The 19699-nt window shown below is 36.2% G+C and overlaps 2 protein-coding genes across 2 annotated transcripts in view; both read left to right on the top strand.

The window, feature by feature from the left end:
- Window positions 1-7058: 7058 nt before the first annotated feature.
- Window positions 7059-19699, top strand: part of LOC119066761 (4-coumarate--CoA ligase 1-like) — a 32004-nt gene continuing 19363 nt past the window's right edge. The window contains exon 1 of the mRNA XM_037169396.1: window positions 7059-8839. Coding sequence (XP_037025291.1) covers window positions 7209-8834 — 1626 coding nt within the window. The 5' untranslated portion in view covers window positions 7059-7208 and the 3' untranslated portion in view covers window positions 8835-8839. The remainder of the gene's footprint in view (window positions 8840-19699) is intronic.
- Window positions 16750-18170, top strand: LOC119066010 (sericin-2-like). Its single transcript, XM_037168228.1, has 2 exons — window positions 16750-17788; window positions 18136-18170. The coding sequence occupies exons 1-2, from the start codon at window positions 16750-16752 to the stop codon at window positions 18168-18170; spliced, it is 1074 nt and encodes a 357-aa protein (XP_037024123.1).

Raw genomic sequence — 19699 nt, 5'->3', positions numbered from 1 at the left:
GCCAAATTTCACCGAGGGTAGCGGAAAAATTAACTTCTCTAAAAATGTAACTTAAAAGAACATTTTCAAAAAAAAAATCGCCATTTGAAAGAGCTTATTAACCGCTTCTAGAATCAATTTGCACTGGCTGGCGCGGAAACGTTGTCAAAGATATATCACTCTTCGAAAATGGTGAAATTTTGACTTTCAACAGTTATTGCTCCGAGAGCAGATGATCGAAGGAAATATTTTTTACACAGTATATCTTAGAATTTTTCCCTCTACCATTAAAATTTGTGATCAGGCTGTGTCTGTCTGCTTGTGGTAGCGCATCCACTGGTTCTCAGAAACGGCTCAGGGGTTCGGGCTAATTTTTTCCTGTATGATGTTCTTGTCCATCACTCATTATAAATATGAAAAAAAATTATTGGTGGTCGGCGGTCCCTATTTAATCTCGTTTCAAACCAACCGTGTATACGAAGACATGTCTCTTAATGTTTATCAAATCTTTACACCACTCTACCAGATGTACAAAAGATGTTCCATGACTCCATATGGAATAATGGTCATACCGCCTGGACTTTCACCGTTATCTCTAGAGTACCTGGTGGTAATCCTGCAGAATAAAAGGCATGAGAAATCACTTAATTAACTTCAATAAAATCTTTTACTTCATTTGTTCATTCAAGAAAAAAACAAACAAACCAGATCTTATTGCTCATTTTTTCACTGTTTTGGATAACGCATGACTGGCGTTACTTGTTTTACACAAAGCTATTAGGTAACGTCAGATTTTTCGCCCAAAAATGCCGAACAATAACACTAACACTAGGTCCTAACAATAAACGCAAATGTCAAAATTTAATTATTATTAACCTAATATGTCAGCTGTTAAAAAATAATCAACAACGATGACAACAAAAGCCTGGAAAATATTCAAGCCTCTGACCTTTTAACATGAAAGTTCAAAAGTTAAGGATGAATAAATTTTGCCAATTTTATATTTATAGAAGAAAAATCGTCTTGTGTATCCGCACCATATTTTGCAGACGATCTTCAACTACGATAGAAAGAATGATTAATTTATTCAAAAATTCATTTTTAGTTCTTACTTACAGGTGAGATAAGGTCAATAACCATAGAAAAATCAAACAGACTCGTAAATAGGTATGTGGAAAGGAAAATAATAATTCTAAAACACAGAGTAAATAATGTGAAATACAATCATATGGATTGTATGTACACAATGTACACATTATACGCCGACCGTTGACCATTTTGCCGCGGTATGTTTGTCGAGTACATATAGTCAGTTTTGATCGTGGAAGCGCTCTTATCAATATTGTTGATATTTAGAAAGAATGAGAGTCTCAACACGAGCTACAATAAAGCGAAGACCCAGTTTATTCAAAATCTAAGTCAGAATTTTCCGCTTGTCATCGAGTCTCTAATCTCTATTCTCAATTTGCTTTCTTAATTGCCAATAAATATCGGATAATTATTCCAGTGAAACAGTAATTTATAAGAATTTAATTAACACTTTTCTGGCAAAAATTGTATTGAATAAATTAAAAAGTTCGTTAAATTGGCATTTTTTTTTCTCAGCCAGAGCCTAATTATTTATTCAAACAAATCCGTACATTTCTCTTGACTAATCCATTAGTAGCATCAAATATGAAAATGTAAATTTGATTTGATGCGACGGTTAAGTCCCCCAATTTTATTATTTTGTTTATTCAAAAGTCAAGCACGTGTGCTGAGTATCCATTGCTAATTATGTTTGACTCATTTGTTGTGGTTTCATTTGGTAAATATTATACCGAGATATTGTAATGCTGATTACATTTTTCGTTGGTGGAATCGATTTAAATTGCAGTGCTATATGATACCATCCATCGTATGTACCGTATAATCATTATCATAATTTTTTTTTTCGACGAACTGACTGTAACAATGAAACTGTTTTATGCTATCGCATTTTATGTGAGAAAAATCGCTAATCATTCCAGACATATATCGGTTTCAGTTAGCATTTAGAATTATTAAATTGAGTTAATTATTTAATTCTTACAATTCGTACCTCAATTTACAGCATTAATTACAAATTATCTCCATTCCGAGTAAAATCGCGAGAATCAAATATTAATTGAAGTAGCTTCGTTAGTCATTATGGATATACTAATACGGCTACATTCCATTGTGCTGTTAAATCTCTCAAGATCAATCTACCCGTAGAGATTATATTACAGCGCACATGCTACTGTTGTGTAGTACAAATCGCTTTATGTAACGTTTTCATTTACATGGAATTTCGAATCTAAATTGAGTGCTCTCTGGTTGAATTTACCTCAAGTTTGATTCGTTTACGAAAAATTGAAGATGTAACTACAATCGACTGTTATCAGTCTCGGTTCAAGCACATAAACAACTCCAATAATTTTGCATTGAATGTTATAGATATTTGAGCCTGGAGCAGGTGAAGCAAAATTATCGGGTTATCGGTTGTGTGAGTATTGAGGTTATTGCCATGATCATGACACGGCACAATATCTCATATTTTTCCGTTATTGTTTTTAATAGTTGTATAAGGTTGATTGTTCATTTATTTGTTTTCTCTTTGGCGTTGTGAAAATTAAAAATTGAAGGATTAGACAATTGTTGATTCCCGCGCGTAGTATTGAGAAACGTTTCACTAAATTGAGAGAAATGTTAGGCCCTGCAACAGTACCGGACTGGCTCGAAAAAGCCCATCGGGGGCTCCATGCAACTCAATTTAAAAAGGCCCACAAATTAAAAATTCTCATACAAAAATCCAAAAGGCCCATCGGGAATTCCCCGAATTCACCATATGGCCAGTCCGGGCCTGCCCTGCAACATTCTCACCACTACTTATGTTCAAGCAAACATAAACGATTTCTCATACAGACATCTGGTACTTCGTTTGTTAACTCTTTGATTATATCAGTACAAACACTTGCATTAATTCCAACACTCATTTTAGCTAGAGCTCATTGTTTATATTTATCGTCGTTGCCGGTCTCACATTTTTTTACACTGGAATACCAGGTCTTCCTATTGATAACGTAAAATGTTAAAAACACTTTCCAGTGTTATTTACACAAATTTTCATGCCAAGGTTGGCGAAAGCTAATTTATATTCTTTAGCGGGGAAAAGTAGCTCGAAGAAATTAAATAGTTATTTGTTTACCAAGAGGAGAAAATAGTAAATTCCAACATGAGCGAAGCGAGAGCTGAAATTATATCGAGTTGGAATTTCTTATTTTGTCCATGAGATGAACACATAATTATGAATCCATGGGTTGCGTGTATAACCATATCTATCCACGAAACGAACACATCAATTTGTTTTACTATTTTTCAAAGGTAAAACAAAGTGACAGTTGCAAAAATAGTTATTTATATGACAATTGATATATAAGTTGAAAAGTAGAGTTTTTGTGTGAATTTTTTTGGTCCGAGGCGAAGCCGAGTTTTATTTAATTCATGAGCTAGAACAATTGTAAGACTCTCGAGATAGAGTAACAAAACATAGGCGGTACGTTATTTGTAAACATTTCTTGGCACAAAGAAAATATCTTGGCCTCTAAACGTTCCATCTGATTCTGTGGTTACATAGAGACATAATAAACATAAACTCATATAAACCGTTTGCAGAAATAAACCTAAATATCTTTTGCATGAAGATTATAAACATTTAAAGGGGGAAAAATAAAAGAAAACAACTCCTGCTGACCTGAAAAACCACGCGGCAATTACATTTCCACATCTCTTGTAATATCATTTTAATACCAAGGATTTTGCACATTTCCCAGAAAAAAAGAAACTAATTTTAATGCTCCAATTTAAAATAACAATGAGAAAATGCACAACAGAACTACAGAACCTTTGCCATTATTATCTTAACCAATTTATTAATGAATGCACACAAACACTCGTAATACAGTCATTTGCTCCACTTACTTTGGGCGGTTACAATATAAAAATAATTTCACATTTTACTGCTACTTGTTCGGTGAAATTCTTCTAATTATGTAGAAGGTCCACTGTTTTAAAACGAGCTTCGAGATTATTCTAAGCTTAATTCGTATTTAGTAGTAGTTTAATTTCATTTCCAAAAGAGAGAAAATTTCAAAGAGGATTAAAATAATAAAAGAAAATGGAATTTCATTTCGAATGGAATGTACGTGCCCTAATATCCCGTAAACTTGAATGTATTGTAAGGTGTAATAGAACGATAACAACTAATGACTAGTACGTATACAACACTATCAAAACGCTTATGAAGTAATAATTCCATTCGCAGCATGAACTAATGGAGGAATTATCAAAGGAGGAATTTCAGGTTTCTTTTCAATCAAAATAAAGCTTTGGTCTCTCGTCGGTATAAGCTGGGATTAATAGCCTGTCCTAACAAAACAAAACTCCGCACCACCTCTATCTCATGACCCAACACATATTGTTTCTATTCACACACACAGAGAGACTACACTACATGTGCAAGGAATTTGCTGTTCAACTATTTTACAGGATCTACATTTTGCTGGCTAAAGCTATTCGTCTAATTCTTTTAATAATACCACACGTTTCAAGCGCAGACTATGCTCTTTTGATTAATTCATAAAAAAAACAAAATTTCACTAAAAAATATTATTGAAAATTCTGTAAGTTGGAACTTGGAACGAAAGAAGGAGCCAACATAAAAAACGGAAATTTATTCACGACAAAAAGTCACGCAATGTGGCTTGTTCACAAAATTACGAAATAAGCAAAAATATTAGTTTTATTAATATGGCATGTGGAATGTTATGTCGACGTTGTACAATTTTCTTTACACGACATAAAAAATGGTTTTATTCGGTATAAAATATGAGGTTAAGCAGATCTTGGGTGGACGTTCCGTTCGTTGTTCTCTATTTTTTTTTCGTCTTCTTCTCTATTTCCATTTGAATCCTTATCCCAAATGCAAAGCGACAGTAAAAAAAAACTTTAAATCTATAATGTTCACGCCATGCACAAAAAAGAACTTTATTAAACCGTCTGAGTAAATAGTAATTCTTGAGACTGCATTGTAAACACTGTGAATCCAATGATATTTACCCATAGACCGGTTTCACAGACACAGACAAGGATTTATCAATTTTCGAATGGCAGCTCATTATTTTACATTTTAGCATGAATTGTTCTTGAAAAACTTTTTCGAAATAAACTTGAAGCATAACACCATCACATCATGGAGGAATATTGTAAAAGTTTTATTTGAGTTACTTGAAAATTTTGAACTTTACTTTTGCATTAGTTGGTTGGATAAGCGGAATATTTCGGGAGGGTGAAAACTTTGAAGAAGACAATTATTTAGCTAATATATTAATGTATTAAAACATCGATAATATTATTGCTAATTTACGGTGATGTCACTGTTAGAAATTCGTAAATAATTGAAAACATTTTCGCTTCACAATCATCTGAGAGTAAGATCATATAGGGATATGAAGGAAACTAAAGTTTAAATGTAATAGATTTTTCAATAATGTCAGCGATCTTTTTTTTGTGAACTAAGTACTGTCATGCATATTTACCAAAGTGAAGTTATTTCACGTGAAAATAGAGCGCAATATTCATATATACTGAAAAAAATTGTGGCGGCTTTACAGGCCAACCGACTTTTCCCATATATGAATAAGAGATATATACGACATGTGGAAGAAAAACATGGTCTGGAATTCTATATGTTGGTCACACTGATTTTGAGCTAGTGATGTCAAATTTTATGGTATATATGGTAAGAGTTAATGGTATTTTTGCAATAAGGACGGCAGTTGATGAACAATTTCAATGTGAAGGTAAATTCACTAAATTGTAGCTTGAATAATGAATACATGTAGCTGCAGGTTTTTTTTTAAACACTAGCAACTGTGCTTTCTACTGACCCTATAAATATGAATAGTGGTTTCGATCATCGTTCTGTAAAAAAAAACTGATGCTCAGTATGAATCAACCTTCGAGTGGTGATGCTCAAGCTGTCAAGTTGTCAAACACCAATACAATATGTCTACTGTCACAAAATGAAAGAAAATAAACGCAAAATACTTTGACAGTTTTGTCATCGTGACATACTTAAGCTGATGGCGCACAAATGGCGAAAATAATCTATCAAATCTCGATCAGGTGTTTATTGCGATGATAAGTATAGTTGTGCATAATATACAATAAGTGTAAGTGTGTTGAGTGACGTAAATTTTGTTTGTATACATTTTACATCTGCAATTTTAATGCGACATCGGCTTATGTCAAATGAATTTTACGCGACCGAATGTGGAATGACATTCAACACACTTTTGTTTTATTGCCATGATTTTCTCGGCTGTTGTTATTTACGTAGCAACAACTACAATTCATTTTATTTTGACATAAGCCAATTTCGTACTAAAATTTAAAACTTCGCATCGCATTCTCTAAGTGCTAAATACACAGCATGATATCTGTAACAATAAATTTTTTTCTATAAATATAAAACCGAAACTCGGTGCACCACGATACCACGATACACCGAGAGTCCAATTATAAAAAAACTTAAATTGAAGTAGTTTTACACAATAGTTACTTCCTTTCACAGGCCAGTCAATAATCTTACGTTCGAAATCACCTCTTTATTTTCCATATTTTTTTCGGGATTTCAGGTTTAACCCAAAATTTGAAAAATTATCCCGAAAAAACCAGGGATTTTTACGTTGTAAGTACTTTTCTGTGTGTATTACCCTTCTAAAAAGAAACATGAAAATCGACTTTATTATACTTCATAAGCAAAAAACACTACCTATCAGCATACGGGTCGAGCCCACTTTTGCTGAACCGATTGTATTATCATCTTCTGATTTAAGCTGAAAAAAATTAGTGCGGCTATCTGACAAACATTTATTTAAAGTTTCATCGACGTCACCCTGACTCAACTTTTCTAATGTATAAAACCAAAACGTGGTATGATGGCTTGTGATTTTCTTATCAATAAAATTGAATTGACTTTCCAATTGTTGACAAGAAGTCGTTTCGATTTTTGTATAATCATTAATAGTTGGCAAATGATTCAAGTGGTTTATCTAAACTTATAAAACTGCTACTTGATAAACCAACTGCTTATTCAGTTTTTAATTGTCGTTAGTATACTAACAGTTGTTAGTAGTCGCATTATAGTAACTGCAGTGAATAATAACATGGAGCAAATGTTGAAAATGTTGCAATCAACTTACGATGAAGAAAATAAATTGTGGAAAGCATTCGAAGCACCCGTATCACACCAGAACGTTTACGTCGGTGAAAAGATAATCGAGAATTTAAGAAAGAGTCCAAATAAACTCTTACAAATATTTCACGACGATGAGCAACGTTTATACTCCGGAAATTTTTTGACATCAATCGTTCGTGTTGCCCAAAATTTGATGAATATTGGAATCAAGCCAAATGATGTTGCTGGAGTTGTGTGCATGAATTCCAACGCTACAACCATATTTATCAACGCCTGCATTCTCATCGGAGTTCCTCCAAACCCGATAGATCCGATGTTCACTGTCGACGATGTGTGTAACATGTTCAGCCAGACGAAACCGAAATTGGTGTTGTGCGATTACGATGTTTATCTAACAGTGAAGAAGGCACTTAAACGTATGAATTGTGGAACGATGATATATACAAATGGAAAAGTTGCGGGAGCAAAGTCCTTTGACGAATTGCTAACACCGACTGGAGTCGAAGATGCATTTGTCGTTCCAACGTTCGACGAACCTGTTGATGAGAAGGTCGTTGCAATTGTTTGCTCATCTGGAACATCAGGATCATCGAAAGGGGTTTCTGTCAGTAATGCATTTCTTCTGTTATTTTTTGACTTCTACGCAAATTCTCCTCCCACAACGTCATTGACCTTCAGCACAACATACTGGTCTTCTGGATTTTATCCCTGCGCAACTACCGGTTTTCCACATAAGGAAGTTCGCATCGTCACGAACCAAAGATTTAGCATCGGCCTTTTGACTGAACTTGCGGTAAAGTACAGTGTCAACAGTCTGTTTGTGCCACCCACTCAACTGATAGAAATCATAAAATCGGAAAAATTTGCATCGTGTGACCATTCCTTAAACTCGATTATGACTGCAGGTTCAATGGTTTCACCTTCAGTCCGTGAAAACTTTAAAATGAAGTTTCCCAACATAAGATTAACCGTTGCCTATGGAATGACGGAATGTGCCTGTTCAATACCAATGGGTGAAACAAAGCCGACATCAGTAGGGAACGTATTCATGCCGAATCATGCCTTTAAAGTCGTTGACGATGATGGAAATCGATTGGGAGTGGATTGCGCAGGTGAATTGAGAATCAAAAGTCCAATAAAATTTCTCGGATATTATGGAAACCCGAAGGCTACCGAAGACGCATTTGATGAGGAAAATTTTTTCAAAACAGGAGACATTGTGTACTTTGACGAGGATCATCATCTCCACATAATTGACAGGAAGAAAGAAATTCTCAAGTACAAGAATTACCAATACAATCCTTCTGAAATCGAAGCTGTCATCGAGATGATCGAAGGGGTAAAATTTGTGTCCGTCGTTGGCTTTCATCATGAAGCGTCGGATCTTGCAACTGCTGTTATAATTAAGGAACCAGGTTTTGAGAAAACTGTGTCTGAAGATTTCATCGTAAAATTCGTCGAGGCAAAAATGCCAATCCATAAACAGTTGCATGGTGGAGTTATGTTTGTCGACGAACTTCCAATGACTCCATCCGGAAAAATTCTGAAGAGGAAAGTTCGTGAATTGATCTCAGCGAAACGAATAGTTGAATAAAATTAAAATAATTAAAAATGTGAAAAGTCTTTTTCTTTGGACATCACTACATTTTCTGAACAGGGGTTCGCAGTTTGCAGTAAATCACATAATTTACTGGCGAATTTGAAAGTACACTGTAAGTCAGCAATGAACACTTCTCTCTGTCGCTTGTTTGTTTTACTTCATTAAAAGATCGTCAAGTGGTGATCTCATTATACTGCAATGAATTGGATCACATCGAGTAGCTTCTGCATGTACATACCTATACATATACCGTGTATGATGTGTCCATAAAGTCAGTCATTTCCCGAAGACACATCTCCTGAGTTTTATATGAAGTTAGAATCCATCAATACAGTCCTGCGATTGTGATTCGTAAGAATTGAAAAGCAAAAATATTTTTCACTAATTTTTATTCGTACGATAAATTCTACAATAATCTTTGAGATAAGTTTAGTATTCTACATTAGTACGAAGAGGCAGTAATAGTATTTTTTCATTGTCCTCAAAGTAGGTAGGAATAAAGTTGGTCTTACAAGTCATCGTTAAGACGTTCGTTCTTTCCTTAACTATGTCCACAATTTTCGCAAAAACTTTTTTATCCAAAACAAGTGGTACCATCGCAGACTGCGCCCGCCGCCGATTAATAGTAAACTCTTCCAGATTTACCAGTTCACTGATTATGCCGACCACATCGATCACACTGTAAGACTGAGACGCGTTCACATCCAGTTTGGTTAACTGAGCTAGTGCAGAAAATTCACTGGAAACTTTTGGTAGACGGCATCGGTTTAAACTTAATGTACGCAATGTGGTTAGGGGTGCAAAAACATGCAAATCTTGACATGACATATCCCATAATTCTAGGCATACCAGCGATTGTAACGATTGCAATGGTTCTAGGAAAAAAGCGTATACTCGGTTCACACGAAATACATCCAATTCTTTGCAACTGAAAGCAATTTTTTTCAAAAGAGACATCATGTAGATCTCGTTAAAGTCATCCAACTTAAATTTGATTGTTTTCAAAGTATGGTTGAGCTCGAAGAAAGTTTTTAAAACTTCAAAACTCTCTGCTGTTTCAGCGGACAGTTCATCGACTCGATGTTGGACGGTCCCAACGAATGTAAATCGTTCCAACTTAGGAAAATGGTTTTTCAAAATAACTCTGCTATTTCGGACCCGTATCAATTTCAGCTCAACCAATGAAATTAGTTGTACGAATGTCGAAGCGTTTAGCTTGATATTAACATCCTGCAAATGAAGTTGCTTCAGTTGTGTTAACTTTCCTGTGGGAATATTAGACAGGAACGAATGGTGAATTTTGAGGGTTTTCAAATTATCGCCACAATAGTTCAATATCAGATTGTACAGATAAGGTAAATCAAAACTTCGACATAACAAAACAGACATAGTCGATCCAAAATTCCTGAAAATTCTTTCAACCTCACTTTGTGTGTATTTTTCGATGGACGTACAGTTTCGCCAGAACACTTTACATAACTCGTTCCCAACCCCATTCTCGAAACGAATTTCTTTTAAAGCGATGCGTTGGACAATTCCTTGAATTCGCTTACAAGTATCGGCAAGCGAACACAAATCTATCAACGTTAATGATTTGCAGGAGAATATTTTGACAAGACAGTCCTCGATCAAATTCTGAAAATCATATCCAGATATGACGCTCGTCACCGATAATTGGTCGATATTGTCATTCATCTGAAACCAATAATTTTCCATTACTGTAATTCAACTAATTAATTATGAATGTATGAAATACTAACCCTTGTGGCTCCAGCAGAATTGACAGATTCTGAATCTGCACTCATTTTATTAAGTTTATTTTAAGTTTCATTAAAAGTGTTAAATCCGAAAAAACAGAACCGTTCTGGACAAGTGGCTTCGAAAGAATAAACGCTTGGATTAATATTTAGAAGCCAATGTCACAGGCTGTCAAGAGTACTCCACACATTGGCAGGAAATAAGTTTATATTAGAACTGGCTGTAACGCATTACTGGTACGCCAGCACATGAGAGAAACCAGCACATGAAAAGTGAACGCATCCTAAGCTCTCTCTTGAGAGAGAGTTGAATTTCTGAAATAAAAAACCGCACATCTCTGGGATCGAACACGGGCCCTCTCACACATCAGCTCATGACAATTCATGTGAGCTAAATCGTTCTTACATGAAGTACGGTAATTGTCGAATAGTATTTATCTGGGCTCATTGATTGTACCAATTGCTTTTATTGGTTTTGGATGAGAAGGAAGCCTCGGATCGACGTCTTCTTATAATATTTTGAAAGCTTGTAAATTAAGACTTCAAAATCCAAAATACCTCATGGGTCCAAGCCTCCTAGCCCGAGATATAGCTTCTAGAATTTTTCATTCCATACAAAGGACTTTGTTCCAGAGCTACCAGATGTCAGCCTTGGACTCATGTCTTACTATGCTCAATCGATTGCTACTATTGCTAGGAAAATATTGACAAAAAATTGTATGAGTCCAAGTCTCCTGGCCCGAGATATAGCTTCTAGAATTTTTCATTCCATACAAAGGACTTTGTTCCAGAGCTACCATATGTCAGCCTTGGACTCATGTCTTACTATGCTCAATCGATAGCTACTAGTGCTAGGTAAATACTGATAAAAAATTATATGAGTCCAAGCCTCCTCGCCCGAGATATAGCTTCTTGAATTTTTCATCCCATACAAAGGACTTTGTTCCAGAGCTACCAGATGTCAGCCTTGGACTCATGTCTCACTATACTCAATCGATTGCTACTAGTGCTAGGCAAATATTGACAAAAAATTGTATGAGTCCAAGCCTCCTGGCCCGAGATATAGCTTCTAGAATTTTTCATTCCATACAAAGGACTTTGTTCCAGAGCTACCAGATGTCAGTCTTGGACTCATGTCTCACTATAATCAATCGATAGCTACTAGTGATAGGTAAACACTGACAAAAAATTATATGAGTCCAAGCCTCCTAGCCCGAGATATAGCTTCTAGAAATTTTCATCCCATACAAAGGACTTTGTTCCAGAGCTACCAGATGTCAGCCTTGGACTCATGTCTCACTATACTCAATCGATAGCTACTAATGCTAGGCATATACTGACAAAAAATTGTATGAGTCCAAGCCTCCTGGCCCGAGATATAGCTTCTAGAATTTTTCATCCCATACAAAGGACTTTGTTCCAGAGCTACCAGATGTCAGCCTTGGACTCATGTCTCACTATACTCAATCGATAGCTACTAATGCTAGGCATATACTGACAAAAAATTGTATGAGTCCAAGCCTCCTGGCCCGAGATATAGCTTCTAGAAATTTTCATCCCATACAAAGGACTTTGTTCCAGAGCTACCAGATGTCAGCCTTGGACTCATGTCTCACTATACTCAATCGATAGCTACTAATGCTAGGCATATACTGACAAAAAATTGTATGAGTCCAAGCCTCCTAGCCCGAGATATAGCTTCTAGAATTTTTCATCCCATACAAAGGACTTTGTTCCAGAGCTACCAGATGTCAGCCTTGGACTCATGTCTCACTATACTCAATCGATAGCTACTAATGCTAGGCATATACTGACAAAAAATTGTATGAGTCCAAGCCTCCTGGCCCGAGATATAGCTTCTAGAATTTTTCATCCCATACAAAGGACTTTGTTCCAGAGCTACCAGATGTCAGCCTTGGACTCATGTCTCACTATACTCAATCGATAGCTACTAATGCTAGGCATATACTGACAAAAAATTGTATGAGTCCAAGCCTCCTAGCCCGAGATATAGCTTCTAGAATTTTTCATCCCATACAAAGGACTTTGTTCCAGAGCTACCAGATGTCAGCCTTGGACTCATGTCTCACTATACTCAATCGATAGCTACTAATGCTAGGTATATACTGACAAAAAATTGTATGAGTCCAAGCCTCCTAGCCCGAGATATAGCTTATAGAATTTTTCATCCCATACAAAGGACTTTGTTCCAGAGCTACCAGATGTCAGCCTTGGACTCATGTCTCACTATACTCAATCGATAGCTACTAGTGATAGGTAAACACTGACAAAAAATTATATGAGTCCAAGCCTCCTAGCCCGAGATATAGCTTATAGAATTTTTCATCCCATACAAAGGACTTTGTTCCAGAGCTACCAGATGTCAGCCTTGGACTCATGTCTCACTATACTCAATCGATTGCTACTAGTGCTAGGCAAATATTGACAAAAAATTGTATGAGTCCAAGCCTCCTGGCCCGAGATAAAGCTTCTAGAATTTTTCATCCCATACAAAGGACTTTGTTCCAGAGCTACCAGAAGTCAGCCTTGGACTCATGTCTCACTATAATCAATCGATAACTACTAGCGATAGGTAAACACTGACAAAAAATTATATGAGTCCAAGCCTCCTAGCCCGAGATATAGCTTCTAGAATTTTTCATCCCATACAGAGGACTTTGTTCCAGAGCTACCAGAAGTCAGCCTTGGACCCATGTATCACTATGCTCAACCGATAGCTGCTAGTGCTAGGTAAATACTGACAAAAAATTATATGAGTCCAAGCCTCCTGGCCCGAGATATAGCTTCTAGAATTTTACATTCCATACAAAGGACTTTGTTCCAGAGCTACCAGATGTCAGCCTTGGACTCATGTCTCACTATAATCAATCGATAGCTACTAGTGATAGGTAAACACTGACAAAAAATTATATGAGTCCAAGCCTCCTAGCCCGAGATATAGCTTATAGAATTTTTCATCCCATACAAAGGACTTTGTTCCAGAGCTACCAGATGTCAGCCTTGGACTCATGTCTCACTATACTCAATCGATTGCTACTAGTGCTAGGCAAATATTGACAAAAAATTGTATGAGTCCAAGCCTCCTGGCCCGAGATATAGCTTCTAGAATTTTTCATTCCATACAAAGGACTTTGTTCCAGAGCTACCAGATGTCAGCCTTGGACTCATGTCTTACTATGCTCAATCGATTGCTACTATTGCTAGGAAAATATTGACAAAAAATTGTATGAGTCCAAGCCTCCTGGCCCGAGATATAGCTTATAGAATTTTTCATTCCATACAAAGTCCTTTGTTCCAGAGCTACCAGATGTCAGCCTTGGACTCATGTCTTACTATGCTCAATCGATAGCTACTAGTGCTAGGTAAATACTGATAAAAAATTATATGAGTCCAAGCCTCCTCGCCCGAGATATAGCTTCTTGAATTTTTCATCCCATACAAAGGACTTTGTTCCAGAGCTACCAGATGTCAGCCTTGGACTCATGTCTCACTATACTCAATCGATTGCTACTAGTGCTAGGCAAATATTGACAAAAAATTGTATGAGTCCAAGCCTCCTGGCCCGAGATATAGCTTATAGAATTTTTCATCCCATACAAAGGACTTTGTTCCAGAGCTACCAGATGTCAGCCTTGGACTCATGTCTCACTATACTCAATCGATAGCTACTAGTGATAGGTAAACACTGACAAAAAATTATATGAGTCCAAGCCTCCTAGCCCGAGATATAGCTTATAGAATTTTTCATCCCATACAAAGGACTTTGTTCCAGAGCTACCAGATGTCAGCCTTGGACTCATGTCTCACTATACTCAATCGATTGCTACTAGTGCTAGGCAAATATTGACAAAAAATTGTATGAGTCCAAGCCTCCTGGCCCGAGATATAGCTTCTAGAATTTTTCATTCCATACAAAGGACTTTGTTCCAGAGCTACCAGATGTCAGCCTTGGACTCATGTCTCACTATACTCAATCGATAGCTACTAGTGATAGGTAAACACTGACAAAAAATTATATGAGTCCAAGCCTCCTAGCCCGAGATATAGCTTATAGAATTTTTCATCCCATACAAAGGACTTTGTTCCAGAGCTACCAGATGTCAGCCTTGGACTCATGTCTCACTATACTCAATCGATTGCTACTAGTGCTAGGCAAATATTGACAAAAAATTGTATGAGTCCAAGTCTCCTGGCCCGAGATATAGCTTCTAGAATTTTTCATTCCATACAAAGTCCTTTGTTCCAGAGCTACCAGATGTCAGCCTTGGACTAATGTCTTACTATGCTCAATCGATAGCTACTAGTGCTAGGTAAATACTGATAAAAAATTATATGAGTCCAAGCCTCCTCGCCCGAGATATAGCTTCTTGAATTTTTCATCCCATACAAAGGACTTTGTTCCAGAGCTACCAGATGTCAGCCTTGGACTCATGTCTCACTATACTCAATCGATAGCTACTAGTGCTAGGTAAACACTGACAAAAAATTATATGAGTCCAAGCCTCCTGGCCCGAGATATAGCTTCTAGAATTGTTCATCCCATACGAAGGACTTTGTTCCAAAACTACCAGATGTCAGCCTTGGACCCATGTCTCACTATACTCATTCGATAGTGCTAGGCATTGACAGAAAATTATATAAGTCCAAGACTCCTGGCCAGAGTTATAGCTTCTAGAATGTTTTCTCCCCTACAACGGACTTTGTTCCAGAAGGAAGCCTTAGACCCATGTCAAACTATACACATCAATTCTCATTAAATAAGAGAAAAATTTTGGAAGTCAGTTGAGAATCACTCAAGGCATCGTGCTCTGAAGGAATGAACAAAGTGTGACAAATATTTTCTTACATTGACAAAGATTTTTTGAAAGGTCAATTTTGCTTACAATTAAGCCACACAGACATTAAAAACATCGTTGAAGAAAATCCACAAAAATTGGATTGATTTTCACTTCATACCAGAAAAACGTACCCTAGGCTTGTTGATATGGCATGTGGAGTATTATTGTAATTATTGTTGTATCATATCTATCAGGGCATCTACTGATCTAAATGTATACATTTACGAAGTGCGAAATACCAATTCATCAAAATTTTTGGCTTTAAGTTCGACTTTAGTTCTTTCAGATATTTTCTAACAACGATTAGGGACGTGTTCATCGTATGTAAATCACGGACAAAAAAGCACCCTACAGACAATAAGCAAATATGACAGTGGTTTATTTAAACGACAGCGGCGTTTGTTACCGACTGATCTCTTAAATTAGGCTCCAATGGGACCAGGTCCACCTGAAAAATCTCTTTTACAGTTTTCGGTCATACATGCCTTTTCAATTACACCGAACATTTTTTGACAAACATTTTCGAGTGATTTGTCTCTGTAAGACAACGGCTTTCAGTCAAAAGAATTAAGTTGGTCCCAGACTTCTGGCGTGAATTCTATCTTCTAGATGGTTTTTTGTATTTCATAAAGGTTTTGTTCAGAAAATTTTTACATTCTAACCCCGAAAGAAGGTCTTCTATTCAAATCTGTAATAAAAAGTTTTATCACCGTGCACGACTCCGCGTCCCACCAAACCGATTTGTCTCATTCCACTTTCTTCCAAAAACACATGTCATGTTGCTCTACTTTTCCAAAACCCCCAACTCTAAAAACCGAAATCGAAACCCTTTCTTTAGACCTCCGTCATTTTTCCAGGCTCCACAGAATAATACCATTTTAAAGCATTCAAAATATTCACACATCATATTGACCAAATTCAAATTTAAAACTCCCACGCGCAAGTCAAATTTAAAATATATGCAAATTTTGCGCAACAGGAGGCGTTGACAAATCAATTCAACACTTACTGCAATTTAAGATCGTAGTAGCATTTGAAAATAGAGTTAATTTGATTTGTAACGTTGTCGTGGATAGACGTGTTTATCTAGTCACAAAACGAAAATATTACAAAACGCAATTAAAAATTTAGTGAGTTTACCAAAATCATTAAGTAAAAGTTCAATTAACCAATATGAAAGATTTGGAATTGAAATTTATTGAAATTGTTTCGAAGTCATTCGACGACTTTGAAATGATGAAAATTTCTAAAAGTAAAACATTTTGTGAGATCACCTCAAGAATTTTGAGTGAGATGGGCATGAAGTATCACACTGGTGATTTACGAAATGCTCAGAAGGTTTACAAAATGTGGAAGAACAAAAATATTGAGATGGAAATTCGGAAACGAATTGAGGTTAGACTGTCTTCATCAAACGTTAATAGTAACATAGATGAGTCAATGACCTCAATGATCAGTACTCCTATGAACGAAAATCGAGAAGAAGATGGACAGCCTCAAGATATTGAATCTGTAGTAGAAACAATGACTCCCACGGAAGGAGCTCGAAACACTGAGTCTGTGGTTGAGACAATGACTGTTATAGAAAAGACTAAATCAGGTGTAGAGTTAGGGAGCAATGAGTTGGATGGGTCAATGTCTCGTAAAGGCAGCACCCCCAATGAAAATGCAAAAGTGGAAGAGTCAACGACTTTAACAGTCGGTACTCCCACAATTCAAAACAATAATATGGATGGGTCAATGTCTCGTAAAGGCAGCACCCCCAATGAAAATGCGAAAGTGGAAGAGTCAACGACTTCAACAGTCGGTACTCCCACAATTCAAAACAATAATATGGATGGGTCAATGTCTCGTAAAGGCAGCACCCCCAATGAAAATGCGAAAGTGGAAGAGTCAACGACTTCAACAGTCGGTACTCCCACAATTCAAAACAATAATATGGATGGGTCAATGTCTCGTAAAGGCAGCACCCCCAATGAAAATGCGAAAGTGGAAGAGTCAACGACTTCAACAGTCGGTACTCCCACAATTCAAAACAATAATATGGATGGGTCAATGTCTCGTAAAGGCAGCACCCCCAATGAAAATATGAAAGTGGAAGAGTCAACGACTGTAATAGTCGGTACTCCCACAATTCAAAACATTAATATGGATGGGTCAATGTCTCGTAAAGGCAGCACCCCCAATGAAAATATGAAAGTGGAAGAGTCAACGACTTCAACAGTCGGTACTCCCACAATTCAAAACAATAATATGGATGGGTCAATGTCTCGTAAAGCCAGCACCCTCAATGAAAATATGAAAATAGAAGAGTCAACGACTGTAGTAGTCGGTAGTCCCACAATTCCAAACAATAATGTGGATGGGTCAATGTCTCCTAAAGGCAGCACCCCCAATGTAAATGTAAAATTGGAAGAGTCGACAACTTTAACAGTCGGTACTCCCACAGTTCTTAACGATAATGTGGATGGGTCTATGACTGAAAACATCAGCACTCCTAATAACGAAAATGAAGTTATTTATGTTGTATATGAACACACACTTCAAGGTTTTGAACAGTTTATTTATAAAGGAAAAATATCCGAAAGTCAAAAGATTTTTAAGATGGACTCCAACAGTATACTTGAGCAAGGAGTCGCTAAACTCCATAAAAGTATTCTAAAAATTTCCAAACTTAAGCAACAATGCGATATTCTGGATGGGTCAACGACTAAAAAAGGCATCGCACCGATTAATAAAAAGGAAGAACTTGAGTCAACGACTTTAAAAAATTACACTTTCACAATACTAAATAAACCAGAAGGGTCAATGCATAAAGAAGTCAGCGACCCTAAAAACAAAGATGAACAGGTGAAAAAGTCAACAACTTTAGAAGTCGGTACTCTTACAACACAAAATGAAAATTTAGATATTTCAATAAGTAAAGAAATCAGCGACCTCAAAAACAAAAGTATGAATGTGGATGAGTCAACGACTTTAGAAGTAACAACACAAAATAAAAATTCGGCTTATGAAAATGTGGAATCCACAAAAAGTGTGACTGAATGTGTTGATCGAATTGAACCAGAAATAGTATTGTACGATAAGATGAATCTAAAATTGGGATGGGGAAACTCTTGTTATGGCAATAGCTGTTTCGGATTGAAAAATTTTGGCAATTCATGCTATTTGAATTCGATCTTTCAGGCATTATTTAGTTTGCCTGTTTTTGTCAGATGGCTAGAGTCTGAGGTACACATGGATTGTAGTGATACCTGCGATGATGTCTCGTGTATAATATGTGTGCTGAATTTATTACTAACGTCGAATGGTGAAAAGACAGTTCTAAGTCTTATTAACAATTTCATATTGAGATTAGCACATCCCTTAATTATAAAAAATCGTCAAGAAGACGCTCATGAATTTCTTTTAATTTTGTTTGCGATTATAAGAGAAACCTTTTACTCTCAATGTGAAATTGAAGTCCCAAAGAATGATGAATTATCATTACGAACCAATCCGATCGATCAAATGTTTGGAGGCTATATTCAGTCGGTTGTAAAATGCTGTAAGTGTCATGTAGAGTCTGTGACTATACAGCCTGTTAATGGCTTTGAATTAGAAATAGGAAATGACAACATAGAGTCAGTTAGCGATGCTATAAAGGAATACTTTTCTAATGTTGACATAGAATATCGCTGTGGTTGCACTATAGAAAACCAAGCAGAAGTGAATGTACAAAAAAAATTTCATATCCAAACGTATCCCATGCTCTGTGTCTGCAATTAAAAAGATTTAAAAATTTAGATGATAAAAACAATAAAAAAGTAAAAATTAATTACGAAATTGATTTATCTACGTACTCAATCAGAGATTTAGATGATACACCAATAAAATATAGGCTCGTATCAATTGTAAATCATATAGGAGACAAATTGCGTGCAGGCCACTATACTACTAACGCTTTTAAAGAAAACGATGATTTTTACTTGTTCGACGATAATTATGCCAGAAAAATTCCTTTCAACGAAGAGTCTCTAACAAATTCGTATATACTGTTCTATGAATTAATAGAGAGTTCTTCAACAAAAACTTCAGAAATTAAAGAAAACGCAATTCCTATGTCAGATTCTATCGAAAATTCTATTGACGGTATGAACAATCAGACATGTGAAAAACTCTCAGACGATACTGAGCCCAAAGCAACAGGTAAATTTAAATATGATTACATAGAAGAGCCTAACAAATTATTTATCGAAGAATC

The sequence above is a fragment of the Bradysia coprophila genome, chromosome IV (genome assembly GCF_014529535.1).
Source record: "Bradysia coprophila strain Holo2 chromosome IV, BU_Bcop_v1, whole genome shotgun sequence".
NCBI classification, from domain to species: domain Eukaryota; kingdom Metazoa; phylum Arthropoda; class Insecta; order Diptera; family Sciaridae; genus Bradysia; species Bradysia coprophila.
Note: the sequence above shows the minus strand (reverse complement) of the source record. Positions and strands in the feature narration are given on the sequence as shown.